Source organism: Dama dama, chromosome 31 (assembly GCF_033118175.1).
Source record: "Dama dama isolate Ldn47 chromosome 31, ASM3311817v1, whole genome shotgun sequence".
Lineage (NCBI taxonomy): Eukaryota > Metazoa > Chordata > Mammalia > Artiodactyla > Cervidae > Dama > Dama dama.
Genome location: NC_083711.1, coordinates 48,558,091 through 48,578,445, shown reverse-complemented (window position 1 = coordinate 48,578,445; position 20,355 = coordinate 48,558,091). Strand labels below are relative to the sequence as shown.

Below are 20,355 nucleotides of genomic sequence, written 5' to 3'. Positions count from 1 at the left end.
CAGGCAGTTAGCTCCCTATTTTACACTTGGTCATGGTCAGACCTAGAAATAGGTGAGCGCCCTGACACCACAGCCTTCCCTTGTGTATACCAGCACATTTCCGAGAGTTCTGTTCTGATCTAAGTTGGTCTGAGAATTAAAGCAGAATCCAAGGATAAGAATGACTGCATTTATAAAGTAAGAAGGAAAAATAAATTAAAAAGCCGTTACCATTTGGCAGCAGAACTACACACAGAGTTCACCCTAGCTTTCTTCTCAATCTCCTCATACAAATACCATCTCCTCAAGCAAATAGCATGCATTCAGGTACTCCCACTGTTTTTTTCCCCAAACTTTAAACTTTTTATGTTGTATTGGAGTATAGCCGACTAACAAAGTTGTGGTAGTTTCAGGTGAATAGCAAAGGGACTCAGTCATACATGTACACGTATCCATTCTCCCCCCAAACTCCCCCCCCCATCCAGCCTGGCACATAACATTGAGCAGAATTCCATGTGCGATAACAATAGGTCCCTGTTGTTATCTGTTTTAAATATAGCAATGTGTACATGCAGGGACTCCCATTATTGACAGTTAATTATTCATGCTGGAGTCACAGAGAGAATTTATGCATGATAAATCATCATGAAACACTCACTATAATCGTATCAACACAGAATTGGTTCATAAGGATGGAGAGTGCTCAAGTTATAAACTGTTTTCACACTTGCTTGATCCCTCAAAGTAACCCCAGAGCAGGTATTACTATTATTGTTATTCCCATTTTCTAGATAAGAGACTAAGATAAGGGGTTACTAAGGATCACACTTCTTGTTCCCAATAATTTTCAGAGGTAATGAAAGAAGACAAATTTAATATTAAAAAGTTCACATTTATAAATTTAGAAGGAAGGTAATTACTTCTTCTATAAATGGATTTATCATAGGAAATTTTCACGTCATCACATTTAAAATATAATGTGCTCTTTGGGAATTTAAAATACACAGTTATAATATGACAATTATAAAGTGAGATGCATATTACAAGGACCTTTGGACTCGATGTCATTGAATAGCTACACTCAAAAAAATGAAAACTTACATTTCCTCTTGCCGGTAGTCTAACTCCCACTGTGAATTATTTCCATTCTGAGAACAAATAATTCCCACTGTCACAGCCACCACTACAGCCGGGACTCCTATGTGATAAAGACAATCGCAGAATAAATAATTTACCCAAGCCTGGGATTAATTATAAAAGACTATGAATGAACTATACATCTGACCTTTTTCAGGATATATTGTTCTTTCCACTATAGACAATGTACTAAGTGATCTACAGATGCAGTTCAACAGTGGACATAGTTTTTCAGTGTTTTCTTTTCCCCTTTCAATGTTGGCTATGCGTACCAATCCTATACCATTTCCAATCTTTTTGTAACTGTTAACACAATGTCCACTCTGAAATGGCTCAATTCCTCTTTCATTTGAATAAATTTAAATTTAGATAACACTAAAACAACTCTCCTTTGCAGGAACCCATTAAATTTTTCAAATTATTTTTCTTGAAAGAGACCCTCTGACTGTCTTGAAATTTTTTTTTTTTTTTAAGTAGCCAGAAGGTTGATTACCTGTGGTCTAAATTTCAAGTCTAATTAACAGAGATGTTAAAGGAAATGAACATTTTGAAGTTAGCGTAGGATGTGTTTAGGATAGCTGCCTTGATCATACCTGCCTTCTTCCCAGAAGACACTCCCTCAGTAGACAGAAGGCACTCTCAGTGATTGCTAGGTTTTCCATCTCCCCTATCTGAAGGCCTGGTACTACTAGGTCTTCCATAGGGGTTTGTTTAAATTAAATGCTTTCAACAAAATTAAATTTCTGAGCAAGTGGAGAAGCAAACTCTTACCCCATCCAATTAAAGAGGTAAAGAGGATGAAATGCTGAGGAAGCGGCTTCATGGTCCTGATCAGCAGGAAGCAGAGCTGGGCCGCACTGAGTCCCATCCAGACAAAGGTCGCTAACCCAAAGTAGTGCAGCAAGACAGCCACCGCAGTGCACTTGGGATTCGCGACGACAACAGTGTCCTGTCTGAGCATTTCATTCTCACTCAGGTTAGCACCACTGGTCTCACCACTGCTTGTCTCTACGTTCTTATTGGAGTTTTCAATGCCAAACACGAAGAAGAGGTTGAAGATCAACATGGACACACACAGACTAACCAACACCCAGGTGACTGAGGTTTTTCTGACTTTCCTGAAAATGAAAAATACAATTAAATAAACAAAGCAGCTACAAAAAAGAAACTCTAGTGAAATCGTGAGGTGACAAAAGGATATTATTACCCATGTGAACCTAGCTCATAGCCCAGTTGGGCCAGCTGGTAGATAGACCTTCCCAACTACATCAGAGAAACAATCTCTCCTCATCTGATTCCCACAAAGAAGTGAGTTCAAGAAAACAGGTTGATACCTCCTTTCTTGAAACTGTGTTCTAATCAAAGGTGATAGCTGTTCTCCAGAAATGCCCTTTTGTGAACTCTATTTCCAGGAATTTCCAGGTCCTGTGTATCCCCCTCCAAGTGACCTGATACAACTAAAGGAATGCAGCAGATGGCCTGGCAGCCTGGACCAAATTATCCGTCGGCAAAGTGGTGCTTAGTCCACAATATGTTTATATTTCTATGGCCCACAACAAGGTCTTCTAATGTAAAACAGAGCTTCTAATGTATGCAGGTCAGGAAGGAACAGTTAGAACTGGTCATGGAACAACAGACTGGTTCCAAATAGGAAAAGGAGTACATCAAGGCTGTATATTGTCACCCTGCTTATTTAACTTATATGCACAGTACATCATGAGAAATGCTGGGCTGGATGAAGCATAAGCTGGAATCAAGATTGCCAGGAGAAATATCAATATCAATAACCTCAGATATGCAGATGACACCACCCTTATGGCAGAAAGTGAAGAAGAACTAAAGAGCCTCTTGATGAAAGTGAAAGAGGAGAGTGAAAAAGTTGGCTTAAAGCTCAACATTCAGAAAACTAAGATCATGGCATCCAGTCCCATCACTTCATGGCAAACAGTGGAAACAGGGGAAACAGTGGAAACAGTGGCTGGCTTTATTTTTCTGGGCTCCAAAAATCACTGCAGATGACGATTGCAGCCACGAAATTAAAAGACGCTTACTCCTTGGAAGGAAAGTTATGACCAACCTAGACAGCATATTAAAAAGCAGAGACATTACTTTGCCAACAAAGGTTCGTCTAATCAAGGCTATGGTTTTTTCAGTAGTCATGTATGGATGTGAGAGTTGGACTATAAAGAAAGCTGAGTGCCAAAGAATTGATGCTTTTGAACTGTGGTATTGGAGAAGACTCTTGAGATTCCCTTGGACTACAAGGAGATCCAACCAGTCCATCCTAAAGGAAATCAGTCCTGGGTGTTCACTGGAAGGACTGATGTTGAAGCTGAAACTCCAGTACTTTGGCCACCTGATGTGAAGAGCTGACTCATTGGAAAAGACCCTGATGCTGGGAAAGATTGAGGGCAGGAGGAGAAGGGGATGACAGAGGATGAGATGGCTGGATGGCATCACCGACTTGATGGACATGGGTTTGAGTAAATGCCAGGAGTTGGTGATGAACAGAGATGCCTGGCAGGCTGCGGTTCATGGGGTCGCAAAGAGTCAGACACGACTGAGTGACTGGGCTGAACCGAACTGAGTGTAAAAGAGGGCTTCCCAGGTGGCTCAGACAGTAAAGAATCTATCTGCAATGCAGGAGACCTGGGTTTGATCCCTGGTCAGGAAGATCTCCTGGAGGAGGGCGTGGCAACCCACTCCAGTATTCTTGCCTGGAGTATCCCCACGGACAGAGGAGCCTGACGGGCTGCAGTACATGGGTTGCAGAGAGTTGGACATGACTGAGCAACTAAACACAATGTAAAACATGCCAGAGGACTGTTCCTTCATCTGAAGATATAATTTGAGGGTGTAAAACCAAGTACTCTTTAAAACTCATGACATTATGGTTCTCTGTATATTATGGTATGAAAGTGAAAGTGAAAGTGTTCAATACTAAGGAACTATGGCATTAATGAGTTAGTGTTATTTAGTCATATCTGACTCTTTTGTGACCCCATGGGGTCTGGGGACTGGAGCCCACCAGACTCTTCTGTCCATGAAATTTTCCAGGCAAGAATATTTGAGTGGGTTGCCATTTCCTTCTCCAGGGGATCTTCCTTACCCAGGGATCAAATCTATGTCTCCTGCTTGACAGGCAGATTCTATACCACTGAGCCACTAGGGAAGCCCATTAATGAGCTATAGGACCACATTAATTTTACTTGATAAACATGGTATGTAATTTTCCTTCAAGTCACTTAACAAATTTTGTAGTTATATATTTATTTATGAATATTTCTTAGCCTCTCCGGGGCTGAGTATCCTATAAAATGAAAATGATGAACTAAATCTCATTTCCTTTCTAGTTCCAAGAGGCTGTATTCTAATGGAAATATGCTGAGAGGAAATAATATCAGGGTAACAATTTCTCTCAAGAGATGAGATTGCTTCTCTTCTTACCTGGTGCCGATCTGAAATATAATTGTGAGAGCCAGACCAGCAATGGACAGTGCACATCCAAATGTGGAAAATACATCTAGTGATTCAGGATATTTATATTCCTTTTTGAAACTCTGGAAAATAAGTTAAGATTTATTATTTTAAAATAGCTACCCTCAAGTATCTATGAAAGTCAACATCACAAAGAGTTACATTGGTTAAAACAGTCAAATATGTTGGTCAAAATATCCAGATATGTCTTTTTATATAAAGATATATTTTAAAAGGAAATAAATCAACCCCTTCATCTCTAAGCAGTATTCAGGAAATAGCAGCTTGAGAACAGTTATCTAATTCAGTGAGGGAAGACATAAACACTATTCCTCAATGTCTAAAATCAAAGTTGTTTGTGTTATCTAAATTGGCTAGAGTTGTGTTATTTACGTGTTACATTATTTGTATGCACAACTGTAATCCAAGGGGAAACCTGCACATCTAAGCTCATGTAATGAAGTTGCAGAAATATTTTTCTGGATATGAAAAGATATTCACAAGATCCTGTTCATTTTTGCTTTTGGAAAGGGGGACCTAACCTTTGTGATATATATCTATATCTACCCCAGTATTTTAGTTTATAGTCTCAGAAAAGTATGTTCCATATGAATATGTACTCTTAGAAATGTGGAGAGGTAATAATGGTGGTCACTGGGTGAATAAAGACATATGTACAGAATTATTTTTGCCTGCCTGTACTTTTTAATTTTTCAAATTGTTATTATTAGAAAAGCTGTATATGCTTATTTATAAAACATGAAACTTAAACATAGAGATATAATTTTAAAACACACAAGTTCCTCTTTACTGCTATTACCCCACATCAAACTCTACCATCTCTTCTCCAGAGGTGTATTTTTATTTTTGGCTCTGCCAGGTGGCCTGTGGTGTCTTAGTTCCCCAACCAGGGATCAAACCCGTGCCCTGTGCAGTGGAAAAGCACACCGTAACAACTGGGCCACCAGGGAATTCCCCAGAGGTGACCTTTTCTAACGTGTTTACAAATATTATCTACGTCTCTTGCACAAATATACAGGGTTTTGCTAACATAATCAGATTATTTTCAAATTGCTATTTTAATGTTTAAATATCATAAACATTTTTCCACATCAGTATATTTCTGCTTAATAAGTAGACTTTCACTCTATATGCATTGAGTATGTATTGCTTTAGTAGGAAAAAAATAAAAATAAACTTCATTTTAAAAATAATCATAAGGGCTTTCCTGAGGGCTTTACCTCAGTGGTAACGAATCTGCTTTGCAGATTCAATGCAAGGGACCAATGCAAGGGACACAGGTTTGATCCCTGATCTGGGAAGATCCCACACGCCATGGGGCAACTAGGCCCATGCACCAGCTACGAGCCCAAGTACCACAGCCACTGAAACCCTCGCACCCTCAAGCCTGCGCTCCTCAGCAACAGAAGCCAGCACAGCGAGAGGCCTGTGTACCGCAACTAGAGAAAAGCCCGGGCAGCAACAAAGACCCAGCATGGCTAAAAACAAATAAATACAAACAAAATTATGTTAAAACAATAAAAAAATTATAAGGCAAAAACGTCACATTACTTCCTACATGTAGTATACTAAGTAGATGACAAAGAATCATAGAATATATAGATCTTTAGATCTTAGAAATCATCTGTTCACTCAGAGCCTATCTGCTCTTAAACTTTATATATTAATACAATTCTAATCACCTTTTAAAAAATTCTGCAACTCAAAAGTAATGATAAATATTAATATGTGGGCATTGAGGCAGATTCAGATATTAGTAAGAACAGTTGAAAGTCTGACCTCAAAACAGGAGGAAAAAAACTATGAACATATAACCTGTATCATTTAATATGTAAAGCAATCTGAGTTTTACACAGCTATTCAGTAATACTAATGATCTTAAGATATCAAAAACATTAGAATTTTATCTTTACCATTTTCTGATTGAGAAAGCAGATCTCTCTATAATGCAAGTTATAAAATAATCAAAATGAATTTTAAATATTTGGTAATTAAAATAAGAAAATGATAATTACTTCAAAAATATTTTAAAAGCAAGACTCTTTAATTTGATATTTTATGCTATACCAGTATGTTGTGATCCCCATTAGCTTCCCAAATACGAGTTTTTCTTAGCTAACAGAAAATTAAAACATCCACTTCTTTGGAAGATTTATAGTGTTAAGAGCCCCTTAATAAGGAGAAGACAGTCTGCATCCCTCCCCATTCCACTGCAGTATAAAAACATTCCATCTAGCATGAAAAATAAATATTTTTCCTTTTGCCAGAATAATAGGTTTCTGGAAATGCAATAAATGAAGCTCCTCTTCCTAAAAAGGTCGGTTCAAGAACTCTCAAGAGGTGTGTAAACACCTGCATACCAAAGCCGTGACCAGTTGCTCACACAGGGTAGCACCAGAGTGAAAAGAACACATAGAGTAACTACAGGACAAGTAAGCTCTTCCTCTCCCACCTTCTGGCATACACTTAGTAACGTAGATGATTATAATGGAAAAAGCTTGGGTAACTTATTCAAACTCACCCACAGCTATGTACATACTGACACATCTTTAGCACTCAGCTCTGGCTGTAGCAACTTCATGCTTCAGACATGCAAGTTACACATGCAAGTTAGCTGAATGGAGTCTGCCAGCTCCTCTTTTGCACATGGGCTCCATTCTCATTATTAAATACACAGTACTGACTTCATCTATCTTGAGACTATTTTGCAAAAAGCTCTATTCTAACTGCCTTTACCAGCACTTTTTTCTCCCATTCTCTAACTTCATTCCTTGTTTTCCCATTTAATCTAAGTTGAGTTGAGTGTCTATGGAAACTAATCCCCAAGTTATCTCCAATCAGCACACAACAGAATCATGTATAAGTAAAACTCTTGCCCAGAAAGAGATTACCATGTAAACCCTTACCATTAATACTGCAAAGTTAGTAGTATGGTTGCAGTAGCAGTATAGAAATCCATTAGTGGCCCCCCGTTTGTGACAGCCGTGTGTGTCCCAATCCTTCATGGAAAAATTCCAATAGACACAGGCATAGGAATGAAGCTGGAATTCTGTTCGGTTGTACTGTGAATTAATAAAACAATGGGAAGTGATTTTTCAAGATGCTTAACTGTGTGGAAAAAATCATTAGGCTAAGATAAGCCTGAAGTGAAAGTTTTAGTCACTCAGTCATGTCTGACTCTTTGCAACCCAATGAACTGTAGAGCCCACTAGACTCCTCTGTCCGTGGGATTTCCCAGGTCAGAACACTGGAATGGGTTGCCATTCCCTTCTCCAGGGTATCTTCCCGAGCCAAGGATTGAATGCAGGTCTCCTGCATTGCAAGCAGATTCTTTACCATCTGAGCTACCCGTATGAGAAATCAATTGTATGATTATGTATGATATGTACTGATACAAAGCATAACATCTTTATTACAGATTAAGGAGAAGAAAGAGGATATAGAATTCAAAGCAATTAATTTTGCACTTAGCTAGTGTGATAAAAATATGGATGGGGGATAAGTTAAAGTCAGTCCTATCATACAAACTTTCAAAGAGGTATTCTGTGGATTTCTCTTGCCCAAACTGTCCCTGCTTTTCAAGAGTGGGCTGAATTATTTCTGTTAATGGGAAAACTCACCCTTGGATTAAAGACCATTTCAACAGAAGCACTCTGATCTTCCACGTTTTCATCTGTTTTGCTTGAGACAATTTTTTGACTAAAGTCTGATTTAGTTATAAAAGTTTTTGATTGGAAAAGCTTGTTGTTTTGATACACTACAAAGCCACATGCCTTGACATTAACTGTGAGGGGGGAAAAAGACACTAAAATCAATAAGGGAAACCTAGGGTAAGTAAGAAAGTCTCATGCCATCACTAAGCTGCCTGACTGCTTAACACTCAAGTGAAATACAGAAAATAAAGGTCTGCTGGCTGCCTTTATTTAACAGTAGCATCTAATTAACACATATAACATATGGTTGGCCATTCCACCCACATTCATTTTTTTCCTAAGATTCCTTATGTTCTAAATAGAAACCATAATTTCTGCCTAATCCACCTAAAAAAAAAATACCAAAAGGATCTCATGTATAAAGTAAACATTCTTGCTTTCTATGCAGTGAGACAGTGAACACAATGTGCAGGTAGCTCAAGACCATGTTGCTTCCCCCACTGACAGTCATCGAATAAGAAACAGCAGGGAGTGAGCATCAGGACAGCAGTGCCTAGAGGACTGCTCTGGGAGGTCTGGCTGCTATTCCGAGGGGCTGAGCAGAGACCAGTGTATTAAATCACAGAGCCGGCAGCTCAAGTTACGCATAGCAGGGATTCTTTCAACGGAGTAAATACTTTCCATCAGCTCTTGAACGACTGGTCTCCGCTATTTCAGGACAATAACAGGCTTTTTCCCAAGGCTGGATGATGACTGGGACACATTCCTTCAGGACACTGGAAAAAGTGGTCCGCTGCTTCTCAGAGACCCTACCAGAGCATGGCTGCAGCAGGGGGCTGCTGGCCATGGCAATGGTCAAACAGAGCCCCCTTTGAGCTGCCTCCTGACACTTCACAGACCTCTGGGCCAGATTTAAAACAACAGAAGCAACAACAATGAAGATACATTTTAGCTGAATAAATTCCCTAAACTCTGATATCTTTTACAAGTGAAAAGCTTGCATGTATTTGTGTGTGCACGCATGTGTCTCTGTGTGTATACACACACACACATATATATTATATACATTACAAGTACAGAGAAAACTAGAATGGTGCTGGTGGGACCAGCATAATCAGTCTTGTGCTTTGAGAGATTGGTAGGTAAGGCCCTGAGAGCCCCCCACACATCCTCCACAGCCCCCACTTTGCTCTGTCCTCTTCTGGGAAATAAAGACATTGGCTTCTGAAGAGCTCTCACGTCACACTGAGCCCGCCAAATTGTTCCTTCTCTGTCACACTAAGTGACAAAGTTAACCGTAATGTAGTATGGCTGCTTTTTAATCTTATTTTTATAAAAGAATGACATGCTTGATGTAAAATCCAAATCCATATAAGTATATACATTTAAAAAATGAAATTCCCTACTCACCCCTCTCCTCATTCCTACAGTATTCTGGTTGTTTATTAGAAAATTATCTTTTCATCTAGATAATTAGATTCACTAGAACAAATTATGCTTACCATTATCTTATAATTTTAAAAGAATCTCCATATTTCAAGATATAATCCTCCTTGATGTTTATTTATATTTTCTCTCTCTTTTCTTGATCAAATTTATCAGAAGCTTGTGTATATTTCATTAGCCTTTCATGGAATCAATATTTTGTTGATCCATCTAGCATTTGTTAATTATGTCCCATTTTTATTAATTTATGCCATTTTATTAATTCCTCTTTTCTAGATTTGCTAGCAATTTATTTTACTTTTTATGCCTCTTTAGGTGAATGCTTATTTTTTAACAATTTCTCTTATTATCGAATAGATTTATTAAGGGAAATACACGTTCCTTTAATTACATCTTTGTCCATATTCCATAGGGTTCCATCTATGGAGTTCTCATTGCTACTAATTTTCAAGTAATCTGTAATCTGTCCTTTAATTTCCTTTCTAACAATGGTATTTTAAAATTTTTAATTGGATAAAATTTTGGCTATTCTTAATGGTACGTTTATAGTTTCATTGAATTGTGGTCAGGAACTATGTCCTGTATAGCTTTATTTTTTAATTAACTTATTTTTAATTGAGGGATAATTGCTTTACAATATTCTGTTGGTTTCTGCCACACATCAACATGAATCAGCCATAGGTAAAATGTGTAAGTTTTTCTATTTGGCCTAATAGTTTTTGAAGCACTCCATAGATATTTGAAAATAATTCTTATTATCTATTTTCTGTCTATAAAACTACATACACACACAAATGTATACAAAGGTCAAGTTTATTAGCTATATTTTGTCTACTTGATCTTCACTTTCTAGAGTAACTTTGTATTTCTCCCTATAACACAAGGTTGTTGATGTGACCTTGTATTTCCAATAAGTTTTGCTTATACACTTCAATCTTGAAGTCTTTTTTAAAAACTTAATATAAAAACATGCTCCTTTTAGTCCAACCTGAGTCTTTGACTCTAGACAGTGTTACTTCAACCCATTTGATTCTAATGATAGTTTATATGAAATTAAAAATTATATCTACCTTTCACCAAACACAAACACAAATTCCAGATTCGTTAAAGACTTAGATGTAAAATTAAACACTAAAAATATTCAGAAGACAATATAGAAGACTATAATTGTGACTTTAGTAGAGCAATGGATTTAAATACCAGTTATAGAAGAAAAGATTGATGCACTGGACTGCATTATAAAGTAAAATTTGTGTATGATAAATGACATGAAAAACCAAGTAAAAGATAGCTACTATTTACTTTTACCAAGTAAAAGACTGGAGGGAAGATATTTGTAAGAATCAGTTAGCCAATTAGAATTATATAACCAATGAGAATTATGAATTTAGTCTTTCTAAAATATGTACTTTTTGGCACTGGATTTTTTATTTGGAAAGAAAATAAAAGTAAATGTGTGCATTCAGTCTGTTTTATTGCAGTCAAATTGTCAGTTTTAGACTTTGAATAGTACAGCCATGACAAATTAGACACAAGAATTTCTAAAAGGTTATATGCAAGATGATAAGGAGCTCATGATGGGCACCATACTAGGAGATAACTGAAAATCAGTACTGCTACATGATGACTGTCAATTACATAAAGTATCCCAAGGACAAGTCAATAGGATGAATTTAAGCCTGTGAGTACCATTCCACTAGTAAACATGGGCAAAGTTTATGACTGAGTACTTTTTAAGTGTATTTTTAAGTATAAAACTGAGCCATTTGGCTACATTTTTGGTGGAAAACAGACTGTGTTCATAAGCCAGAGCATTTCAATTCTGTCACCCTCCAGTGTTTTTGAAAAGAAAGACGGGGGAAAAAATCATCTCTGTGGCCTAGAATAATAGACTTGAGATTACCAAAATTTGTCAGAGCTCAAACATATTCACATGCAAATTATTCAGTATGTAACTCAAGTAAACATAATTTCTTGCTCAATGGACTTTAAGCTGTTAATTCCATGAATTTGAGTGCATTTTTCAAGTAACGTAATTTGAGACCTACTTTTCGAGGTGTTCAGCAAGATCTGAAGTTCAGCCTGTTCATCGGGATTCAGTTTGTCTACGTCTACCTTTACAGATGTGGAACCAAAAGTCAGAGAATCGCTAGCTCCTATGAGAAGGAAAAAAAGCAGAATTTTATAAAAGTCTACACTTTCATGAATAGAGCATTATTGGTAGCAGAATATTCTCTGCTATTACAAGAACATGAAACAAACAGCTCACCTTTCAGTACAGTGAACAGAACACCTGTAGACCCCTCATTGCCTCCTGAAGAGAAATTAACTGACTGTATTGCTATATTAGGTTCTATCAATGGCTGGGTGCCCAAAGACAAGGAATATGTCTCCATTTGCTCAATAAGCCTGCATAGAAAAAAAAAATGTAACAACACACTATTATTGAGACTTGTTATAAAATCAGTTGTGTGTGTCCCACATTCCAGTAGCAAGGGATGCCCACAGAACTCAAGCAATCACAATATTGGCACAATCCTGTAACAAGATTGATTTTCTTTTTAATCAGAGTCTTATTTTGTTACATATACTTTCTTTTTTTTTTAACTGATTCATGTCGATGTATGGCAGAAACCAACACAATATTGTAAAGCAACTATCCTTCAATTAAAAATACATTAAAAAATAAAGTTATACAGGACATGATTCCTGACCACGATGCAATGAAACTACAAACGCACCATTAAGAACAGCCAAAATTTTTCTGGTAAACTCCTCCTACTGTAGGGTACCTTGGATATAGATGCCAGAAAGCTGGAATTCAAGGAGGACAGATTTCCCAGTAGAAACAGTCTTTGTTATATTGATCTTCTCATAAAAGGATAGCACTGCCACGCCCTCCCATTGACCAGTCACATGATTCTTGTTTCTCCAGTGTTGAGACTCAATATCCACGTATTTAACTCTCTCCTCTTACCCAAAGCCCACGGATTTCAAACCATTTAAGTGCTGACTCCTGAGGTGACAGTTCATAGGGAATTATGGAGGAGCAGGACACCGAGCTCATTGCCTCAGCTATTAACTAAGCATTGCAGCTTTTCACAATGCTTGTTTCTGCTCTGGATAAGTTCACAGATAGATCAGATGGACAATGGGAGGGAGCTGAGGGCATCTGTTAATTTGGTGTTCTCCAAAGATAAACTGGCTTAGGCAGTAAAGAATCTGCCTGCAATGTGGGAGACCTGGGTTCAACCCCTGTGTCTGGAAGATCCCCTGAAGTAGCAAGTGGCAACCCACTCCAGTTTTCTTGCCTGGAGAATCCCATGGACAGAGGAGCCTGGTGGGCTACAGTCCACGGGGTCACAAATAGCTGGACATGACTGAGTGACTTTGACTTTCAAAGATAAGTCATAAGATTGTTTCTTTTTCCTGTTTCCCATAAAAATATTTGCACTTTTTCTGTTCTTGACAAAACAAAATGTCTATGTTTAAGACAACAGGTTCAATCTAATTTTCCCAGAAATGAAAGAATTTCATTAAAATGTAATTATTCTTCATTCTGAAACTTTATTCCTGCCATTAATATATCTTTTCCCTTCCCCAAGTAACATTAAAAAAAGAAAATTTTAAATAATTAAAGAAATTTCATAAAGAGAATGTGGTAACCATTCATAAGGAAACAAGTAAAGTCACTGTTGTGAAAGTTTTCCTTTCATAATACTATTTTCTGTAATTTTCAGCGATTCACACTACATATTTCCCACTTAATGAATAACAATGAAACCCCAGAGCTGCTTTCAACAGGAGGAACACCTAACAAGGCTCCAGCCTGCTAGGAACATAATTCATTCCACCAACAGCATCTGCTGAGCATCCACCAAAAGCTCAGTACCTGTGAAACACTGGGGACACTAAGAGAAGCTTCTTCAGGCGTTGAAGACTAACATGGAAAATGTGCTAGATGCGTGGGAGTGTTTGCCGTTTTTAAGGGTTGCTCTAGCCTTGGCCACATGTAAGGCGTTTAATCCTCCCATATTAGTCTTTCCTCCTCTTGTCATTATGATCGGATGATAGGTGGGTTGCCGGTCAGGAGACTGGCCACCAACCTGGTACAAATGACTAGAAGAAGCAATCAGACCCCCTTTCACTCAGGAATCTTCCATTAGGGCAGCAATTATATCAGAAAAGCCTGGCTTTAACAGGGCCCGGAGAGGTCATTATGTCTGGCCCTCCTTATCTCAGGTTTCACATCCGTGGTTGGTTGAATCTGCCAATGCGGAGCCTCCTGATGATACAAAGAGCCAACTACACCATTTTATATAAGGGACTTGAGCATCTGGGAATTCTGGTATCTGTCGGGAGCAGATGAGGTAAGAGAGAGTGTGGTCCTGGAACCAACCTCCAGTGTATACTGGGGAAAGACAGCATATCATTGTAAGGACAAATACAAATTTGAAATGAGAGGCTTAATTATTCCTGTTGAAAATAAGGGAAGCTATTTCCCTCCCCTGGGAATGAAAGAATGGAAAATTAGAGTGAGATACACCATGAAGGTTGGTGTCTATCAGGAGAATTTGCACCCTGGTCTCAGGTCAGTGGAAGAGTTGCCTCAAGGAACAATCTCCTTCCAAGGGAGAGAGGAGAGAGAGTACCTCTGCTGGCAGGTCACCAAGATTTTTCTAAAGGGTTGGTGACCTGATCTTAGAGCTAGAAGCTGAAGATAGAAGTCTTATCTATATGAATAAAGACCTGAGTCCACAGCAGTTTACGCAAAAGATCACCTGGGACAGGGTAAACTGATAGCCCATCATTAGAAAAATAAGTAGATTAGAAATTCAGAACGGGAGGAAGGAGGGTCTAATTGTGGTTTTATCAATTCATATTTCAACACGTCCTATATTTAAATGTTTCATTTATTCCTTTACACACCTTCTTTGATGCCATTTGGAATTAACACATAAATCACACAGCCTTTTTTTTTTTCCTTCCATGCCAGAAGACAATAAAAATCATAAATGTTTATTGTTGGGACAGTGTTTTCATCTGTCTCATGATCTGTGACTTTCTCAGCTGAATCCCACAGTGGCTCTTTCCTCAGCCTTCTCACCAAAAACATCCACTCTTCCCCTCTGACTCCAGCAAGACTGCAAACACAGAGCCTCCAGCTCTGGAGGGAGTTCACTGAACACAGACTCTGGATCTCACGGGTGCTTCCTTCTCCAGCTTCAAGAAAAATGGCAGCATCTACACTGCCAGTGAGAAGGGTCCAGACTCCCAGTGAAATCTGAAGTCATGAAATCTACCAGTTCAATTGTTTACACCGCTACCGCCATCTCTCAGAAGTATAATCTTGTGAATGTTCTGCTTCCTGCTTTTGTGCTTCTTCCACTTTGGAGACTCAACACTAAATAAGTACTGGTCATAATTATTAAAGAACTGAGAACTACTTCTAGGAAATAATAGGTCATGCAAACAAAGATTGTGTACAAGAATGTTGATTGCTCAAAATATCAAAAGACCTGAAGCTATCTAAATGTTCAGCAGCAGAGAACTGCTTAAATAACAGTTCACTCATATTATGCAGTAATCTAAACTATGATGTAGATGCATAGGTATTTATATTCAGAAGATGTTTATAAGGTATTATAAAGTGACAAAAACAAGTTCTAAATTAAAAAAATATGTAGTAGAAACCTCCCTGGTGGTCCAGCGGTCATGATTTCACTTTCCAATGCAGGAATGTGGGTTCAATTCCTGGTCGGGAAGCTAAGATCCCACATGCCATGTGGCCAAAAAACAAACCATAAAACAAAATCAGTACTGTAACAAATTCAACAAAAGACTTTAAAAAATAGTCCACATCAAAAAAATCTTAAAATAAAAAAAAGAGTATGTAGTAGGATATACACACACAGAGGAAAAAATCTTGAAGAATATATACCAACAGGTTAAGGTGAGACGATGTTTAAATTTTCATTCCTCTACATAGTTTCTTTTTCTATAATGAGTATGCATATTTAATTAAATTTTTAAAGAGTTAAGAAAACTGTATAGAAGATAAAAACACATTGAATCCTAGTGAGAGACCTCTATGAACAAAGTACACAAGTTTTAGTATAAATGCGCAACCAGACATAATCCGTGACATAGGAATCCGAAAGAGAGAAAGCAGGCAGAGTTGGATCCTCTTTTTTTTTTTTCAGTGTAGCTTTGGGAAAGCTAAAGAAAGCTTAATCAAACTACACTAGGATCTCGGGAAGAGCTGAACTAGGGTGGGGTTGGGGGTGCAGGGGAGCTGGAAATGTGTCTTGCAAAGCTATACTGTTATTTGCAGTTCTGGGCACTGAGGAAGGAGCTGGAAGAATTATGCACGCAGTGGCCATGCCAAACTCAGGCTGGGAAAACAAGTCCTGATCTGAATCATCCCAGTTACTCTACACCCCAGCCCATGGCCACTCCTGCAATGAGGAGTTAGAAAGCTACGGCTTTAGTCTGCACTCCAGAGAATTCGCCGTTTAGTGTATCCGCGAGAGAAAGACAGACACCTCTGTTAATGCTGTAACCTAGGAAAGTAAGCAGCACTGCATTAGGTTTTCCTTCCAAACTGGGATTGTGCTTACGTTGCAAAGGCATCATCACTATCAGCAGCAGTAGCAGTTCTTTGAAAAACATCTTCACTGGCATCTAGAAGTTGACTCACTGTTGTCACAGCAACTTTTTTCGCCTGCGAAGAAGAAGGCATTGATTATCACAGAAGACACCCTGCACAGTATCATCATCATTAGAGTTACCATGAATGATCACAGCATCAAGTGGCACCGTTGGTATGGTAATCTAGAGATGTTTTTCAAAACTAAAGCTTTGGTTTTTAATCTACCTAAGAAGGCAGAGAGAATAAAGGCAAGGCACAGTGAAGATATAAACTGAGTTGATTAGGAGGCTCACGTCTCTGAATCTGACCTCAAGGTGTTTCACAGAACCTCCACCCTCACCCCCAAGAGCACAAAAGCAGGCGCTTGGATACAGAGGCAGAAACAAAATAAGAAGAGTACAGGGCTCTTCCAAACATCACCGTCCGTAATACTTAATATAAGACCTTAATTATACTTACTCTGACTGCTAGTAACTATTAGGCTTAGTGAAATTATTTCCAGTTTTCTTAAAATTAAAAACTCAGAAATATGTCAGACACAATGTCTCCACACCTGATTACATTTTAACTGCCTTCTTTACGAATAGTGACACCATTCTGTCTTTATGGGCTAATCCTGTCATAAATTCTATGTTTGGTGGTCATTATATCTCTTTCAATTCCATATTTATTAACTTGCAATTTGAATCCCATTTTCTTTCCAAAGGACCTAGGATAACAAAAAACATTTTTTTAAAAATAAACTATTTAAAAAGAATAGAATAAAACAGATGCTTTCAGGCCATGCTGATATCCAACTAGCAGACACTGGGTCCTTCCATACTGGTGGTTTATAAACCCTGCTAGGCCAGTACCTAAACTGTGCCAATTGGGGAATGCTGCCTGCAGTTATCATTTTCAGGTACCAGAGTTTAACAGGTTATGATATAAGAAATGTAAACTAGGCTCAATTTTTTGGAAATCAAAGACTAAAATTCAAATATGCACAACACAAAGGGATCACAGTTTAAAACAGCATGATCCAAAGTGAGTTTCTTGGAACTCTAGTTATTTGGAACTGAACAGAGGTGAAAGGTCAAACGCGATTGAGAAACATATTAATACAGTGAAACAGACTTGTTCATTCCAGGACTTTCCAGAAGATTTACCATGATAATCATTTGTGACTATCCCAAAAGAGAATATTTGGACAAGAAGCCCTTTTTTATCGATATTCCTTTGAACATCTCTCAGAAAGAGTGCTCTGCAAAATGGTTTTGAGCAACTTAAACCCTGCCCAAGTCCATACCTTGTAGTAAGGAGTAGAGTTTGAGATGTCTTTCTTTGTTCCCCTCCCTTTTTTAAAAACCATATGAGTTTTACCTCAGATGAAGCATTCCTGGATGTGTTAAAAATCTGTCCAACCACTTTAGTAGCAGACATGATGTTCTCAGGAGTTAATTTACTGGCATTTGATGTTAAAATCTGGACTTCATTAGAAATACTTTGAGACTGTGTTGAGATATTGACAATCTGTTAAAAAAAAAAAAAAGCCCTAACTTTATAAACTACACCTGAACACTTTGCAAGCAACACAGTTGAATAAGCTGGAACTGAATTGACCCCCAACCTCATGAACATCACATCCACTCCATTTTTCAGTTCTGCTTTTTCCCTTGCATAAAGGACACAGTTCATGTAGGCCAGAGGCTTTCCCATCCATTACTATTAATACTTGCCAGGATTAATTAACTATGCCAGATCAGGGGTCCTCAAAGTATAACCCACGGACCAGTGGTGGTTCACTGATTGCTACAGGGTCCATAGGGAGGTAAAAACGGAAACTGAAAGCGGTCAGAAACATAACAATTCTACACTGTTGAATCTAGTAATTTGTAAAATGGATTTTTATCCTATAAGCCTTTTTTGCTTTACTTTCCTAGTAATTCATTAGTATTTTACAAAATTATAGCCTGCAATGGGCTGGAAATTTTTTAAGCTGGCTTTGCAGCACATAGTGTTAGGGAAGTTAGGAAACCTCTCCAGGCACCAGTGAACCTCCAGGCTCTAGGTTGTGAGGCTAAACATATTAATCCGTATTATCTTTAGTGGAGCCAAATGTTAAAACCTATGTGTCTGTGTGGCTTAGTTTTTCACTAGATGGCAGCATCGTTGCAAAAATCAAACCAAGGTCACAGACTATTTACTCTTACAGAAGAGTCAGAAACAATGTCTAATCAGTAGAAACAAGCTTCTCATTCAATGGCCAGGTCTCTGTTAGGTGTTAGGCATTTAACTAGATGCTTTATAGGTGTTATCATATTTAATATGCAAAACAATATTGCGAGTTGAGCACCCTCATTTGTATTTAAAGGCTTGGAGAGGTTATGGAGCTCACACGAAGTTCATGCAGCTTACAAATGACAGAAATGACAATCAAAAACTGGCTTATCAAACTCCAGAACATGAAGCCTTTCCCCCAGCTGTGTGAAAGTGCAAGTGTTAAGTCATTCAGTCATGTCTCACTCTGTGTGACCCCATGGACTATAGCCCGCCAGGTTCCTCTGTCCATGGAATTTGCCAGGCAAGAATACTGGAGTGGGTTGCCATTCCCTTCTCCAAGGGATCTTCCCAACCCAGGGATCGAACCCGGGTCTTTTTTATTGCAGGCAGATTCCTTACTGTCTGAGCCACACAACCTATGTGGTTGGCAGCCATTTCCACACTCTACCCTCATCCTCACCCACTCCCTTGCCCAACTGAGATTAGGGAGCCAGTGTGGTACAGTGTGGACTTTAAAGACTGTCTCCGTCACTTTTTGGCTGTGGTTCACTGAGCAAAATAGGACACTCTCAGAGACAGTTTCCTCATCTATAGAATGAGCACATCAATGCTGATCTATACAGTTGCTTTTAAAATTAAAATAACACATATAAAAAGTTCAGCACAGTATTTAGCACACAGTAGTACTCAATAGCATGTAAGTGTGGTTAGCTAGAATAATCTATAAGAATGAAAATATAACTCACAGAGGTTGTGTGTGTGTTAGTCGTTCAGTCATGTCCAACTCTTTGCGACCCCATGGACTGTAGCCACCAGGCTTTTCTGTCCCTGGAATTCTCCAGGCAAGAATACTGGAGTGGAATGCCATTCCCTTCTCCAGAGGAACTTCCCAACCCAGGGATCGAACCCTGGTCTCCTGCATTGCAAGCAGGTTCTTTACCGTTTGAGCTACAGGTTATGTAAGGACTAAATGAGATAACACACGTAACATGCCTAGTGCCAAGAGGAACACATAAAAATAAACTTCTTCTCCGCCCCCCCTTGCTCGATCCCAGGTATTACAATTCCTTGCATTTGCATTTGAGTATATCCTTAGTCAAAATAATCTAATTTGCATTAAAGAATAGTTAATTATATTTCCCACTTCACCTGCTCATGAATACAGCTCTGAGACCAGTATCAGGTTCTGAACTTCCTGTTTCAACGGGGTTTTGATCATAGTTCGTTTACACTCTTTATTCTGATCCAAGAGACCATAAACTACCTTCCTTTTGGTATCAAATGTTAGGTATCTATTTTCAGTCAAAACTTCAGTGGTCAAACATGTTGGGCCATTTAAAAAATAGTTAAGGACCTAGGGAATGTCATGTACACACTGCTATAGTTAAAATGGATAATCAAAAAGGACCTACTGTATAGCACATGGAACTCTGCTCAATGTTATGTGCCAGCCTGGATGGTAACGGGGTTTGGGGGAGAATGGATACATGTATATGTATGGCTGAGTCCCTTCACAGTTGACCTGAAACTACCACAACATTGTTAATTGGCTAAGCCCCAATACAAAATGCTTTTGGTGCTAAAAAATAAAATTTTATTAAAAAATGTACCATACCGAAACTAGAGTGAGAAAATACATGTTTTCATTTTCTTTATAATATATATCAAATGTAAAATGCAGCTATTAAAAACACTGAAATAGTTCTAAAAAATAAAATTAGCTATAAA

General features: G+C 38.3%; 1 protein-coding gene across 2 annotated transcripts in view; it reads right to left on the bottom strand.

Annotated features, from left to right (window-relative positions):
• The window catches only part of ADGRG7 (adhesion G protein-coupled receptor G7), a 59,937-nt gene that overhangs the window by 16,299 nt on the left and 23,283 nt on the right, over positions 1-20,355 (bottom strand). The window contains exons 5-13 of one of the 2 annotated variants that reach the window (XM_061134368.1): positions 17,728-17,877; positions 16,334-16,437; positions 11,983-12,122; positions 11,762-11,869; positions 8,235-8,398; positions 7,521-7,676; positions 4,564-4,676; positions 1,888-2,234; positions 1,081-1,177 (exon numbers count right to left, since the gene is read on the bottom strand). In XM_061134368.1, coding sequence (XP_060990351.1) covers positions 1,081-1,177; positions 1,888-2,234; positions 4,564-4,676; positions 7,521-7,676; positions 8,235-8,398; positions 11,762-11,869; positions 11,983-12,122; positions 16,334-16,437; positions 17,728-17,877 — 1,379 coding nt within the window. Of the gene's footprint in view, positions 1-1,080; positions 1,178-1,887; positions 2,235-4,563; positions 4,677-7,520; positions 7,677-8,234; positions 8,399-11,761; positions 11,870-11,982; positions 12,123-16,333; positions 16,438-17,727; positions 17,878-20,355 lie in introns of those variants that run through there. The other variant, XM_061134369.1, reaches the window with a different exon arrangement.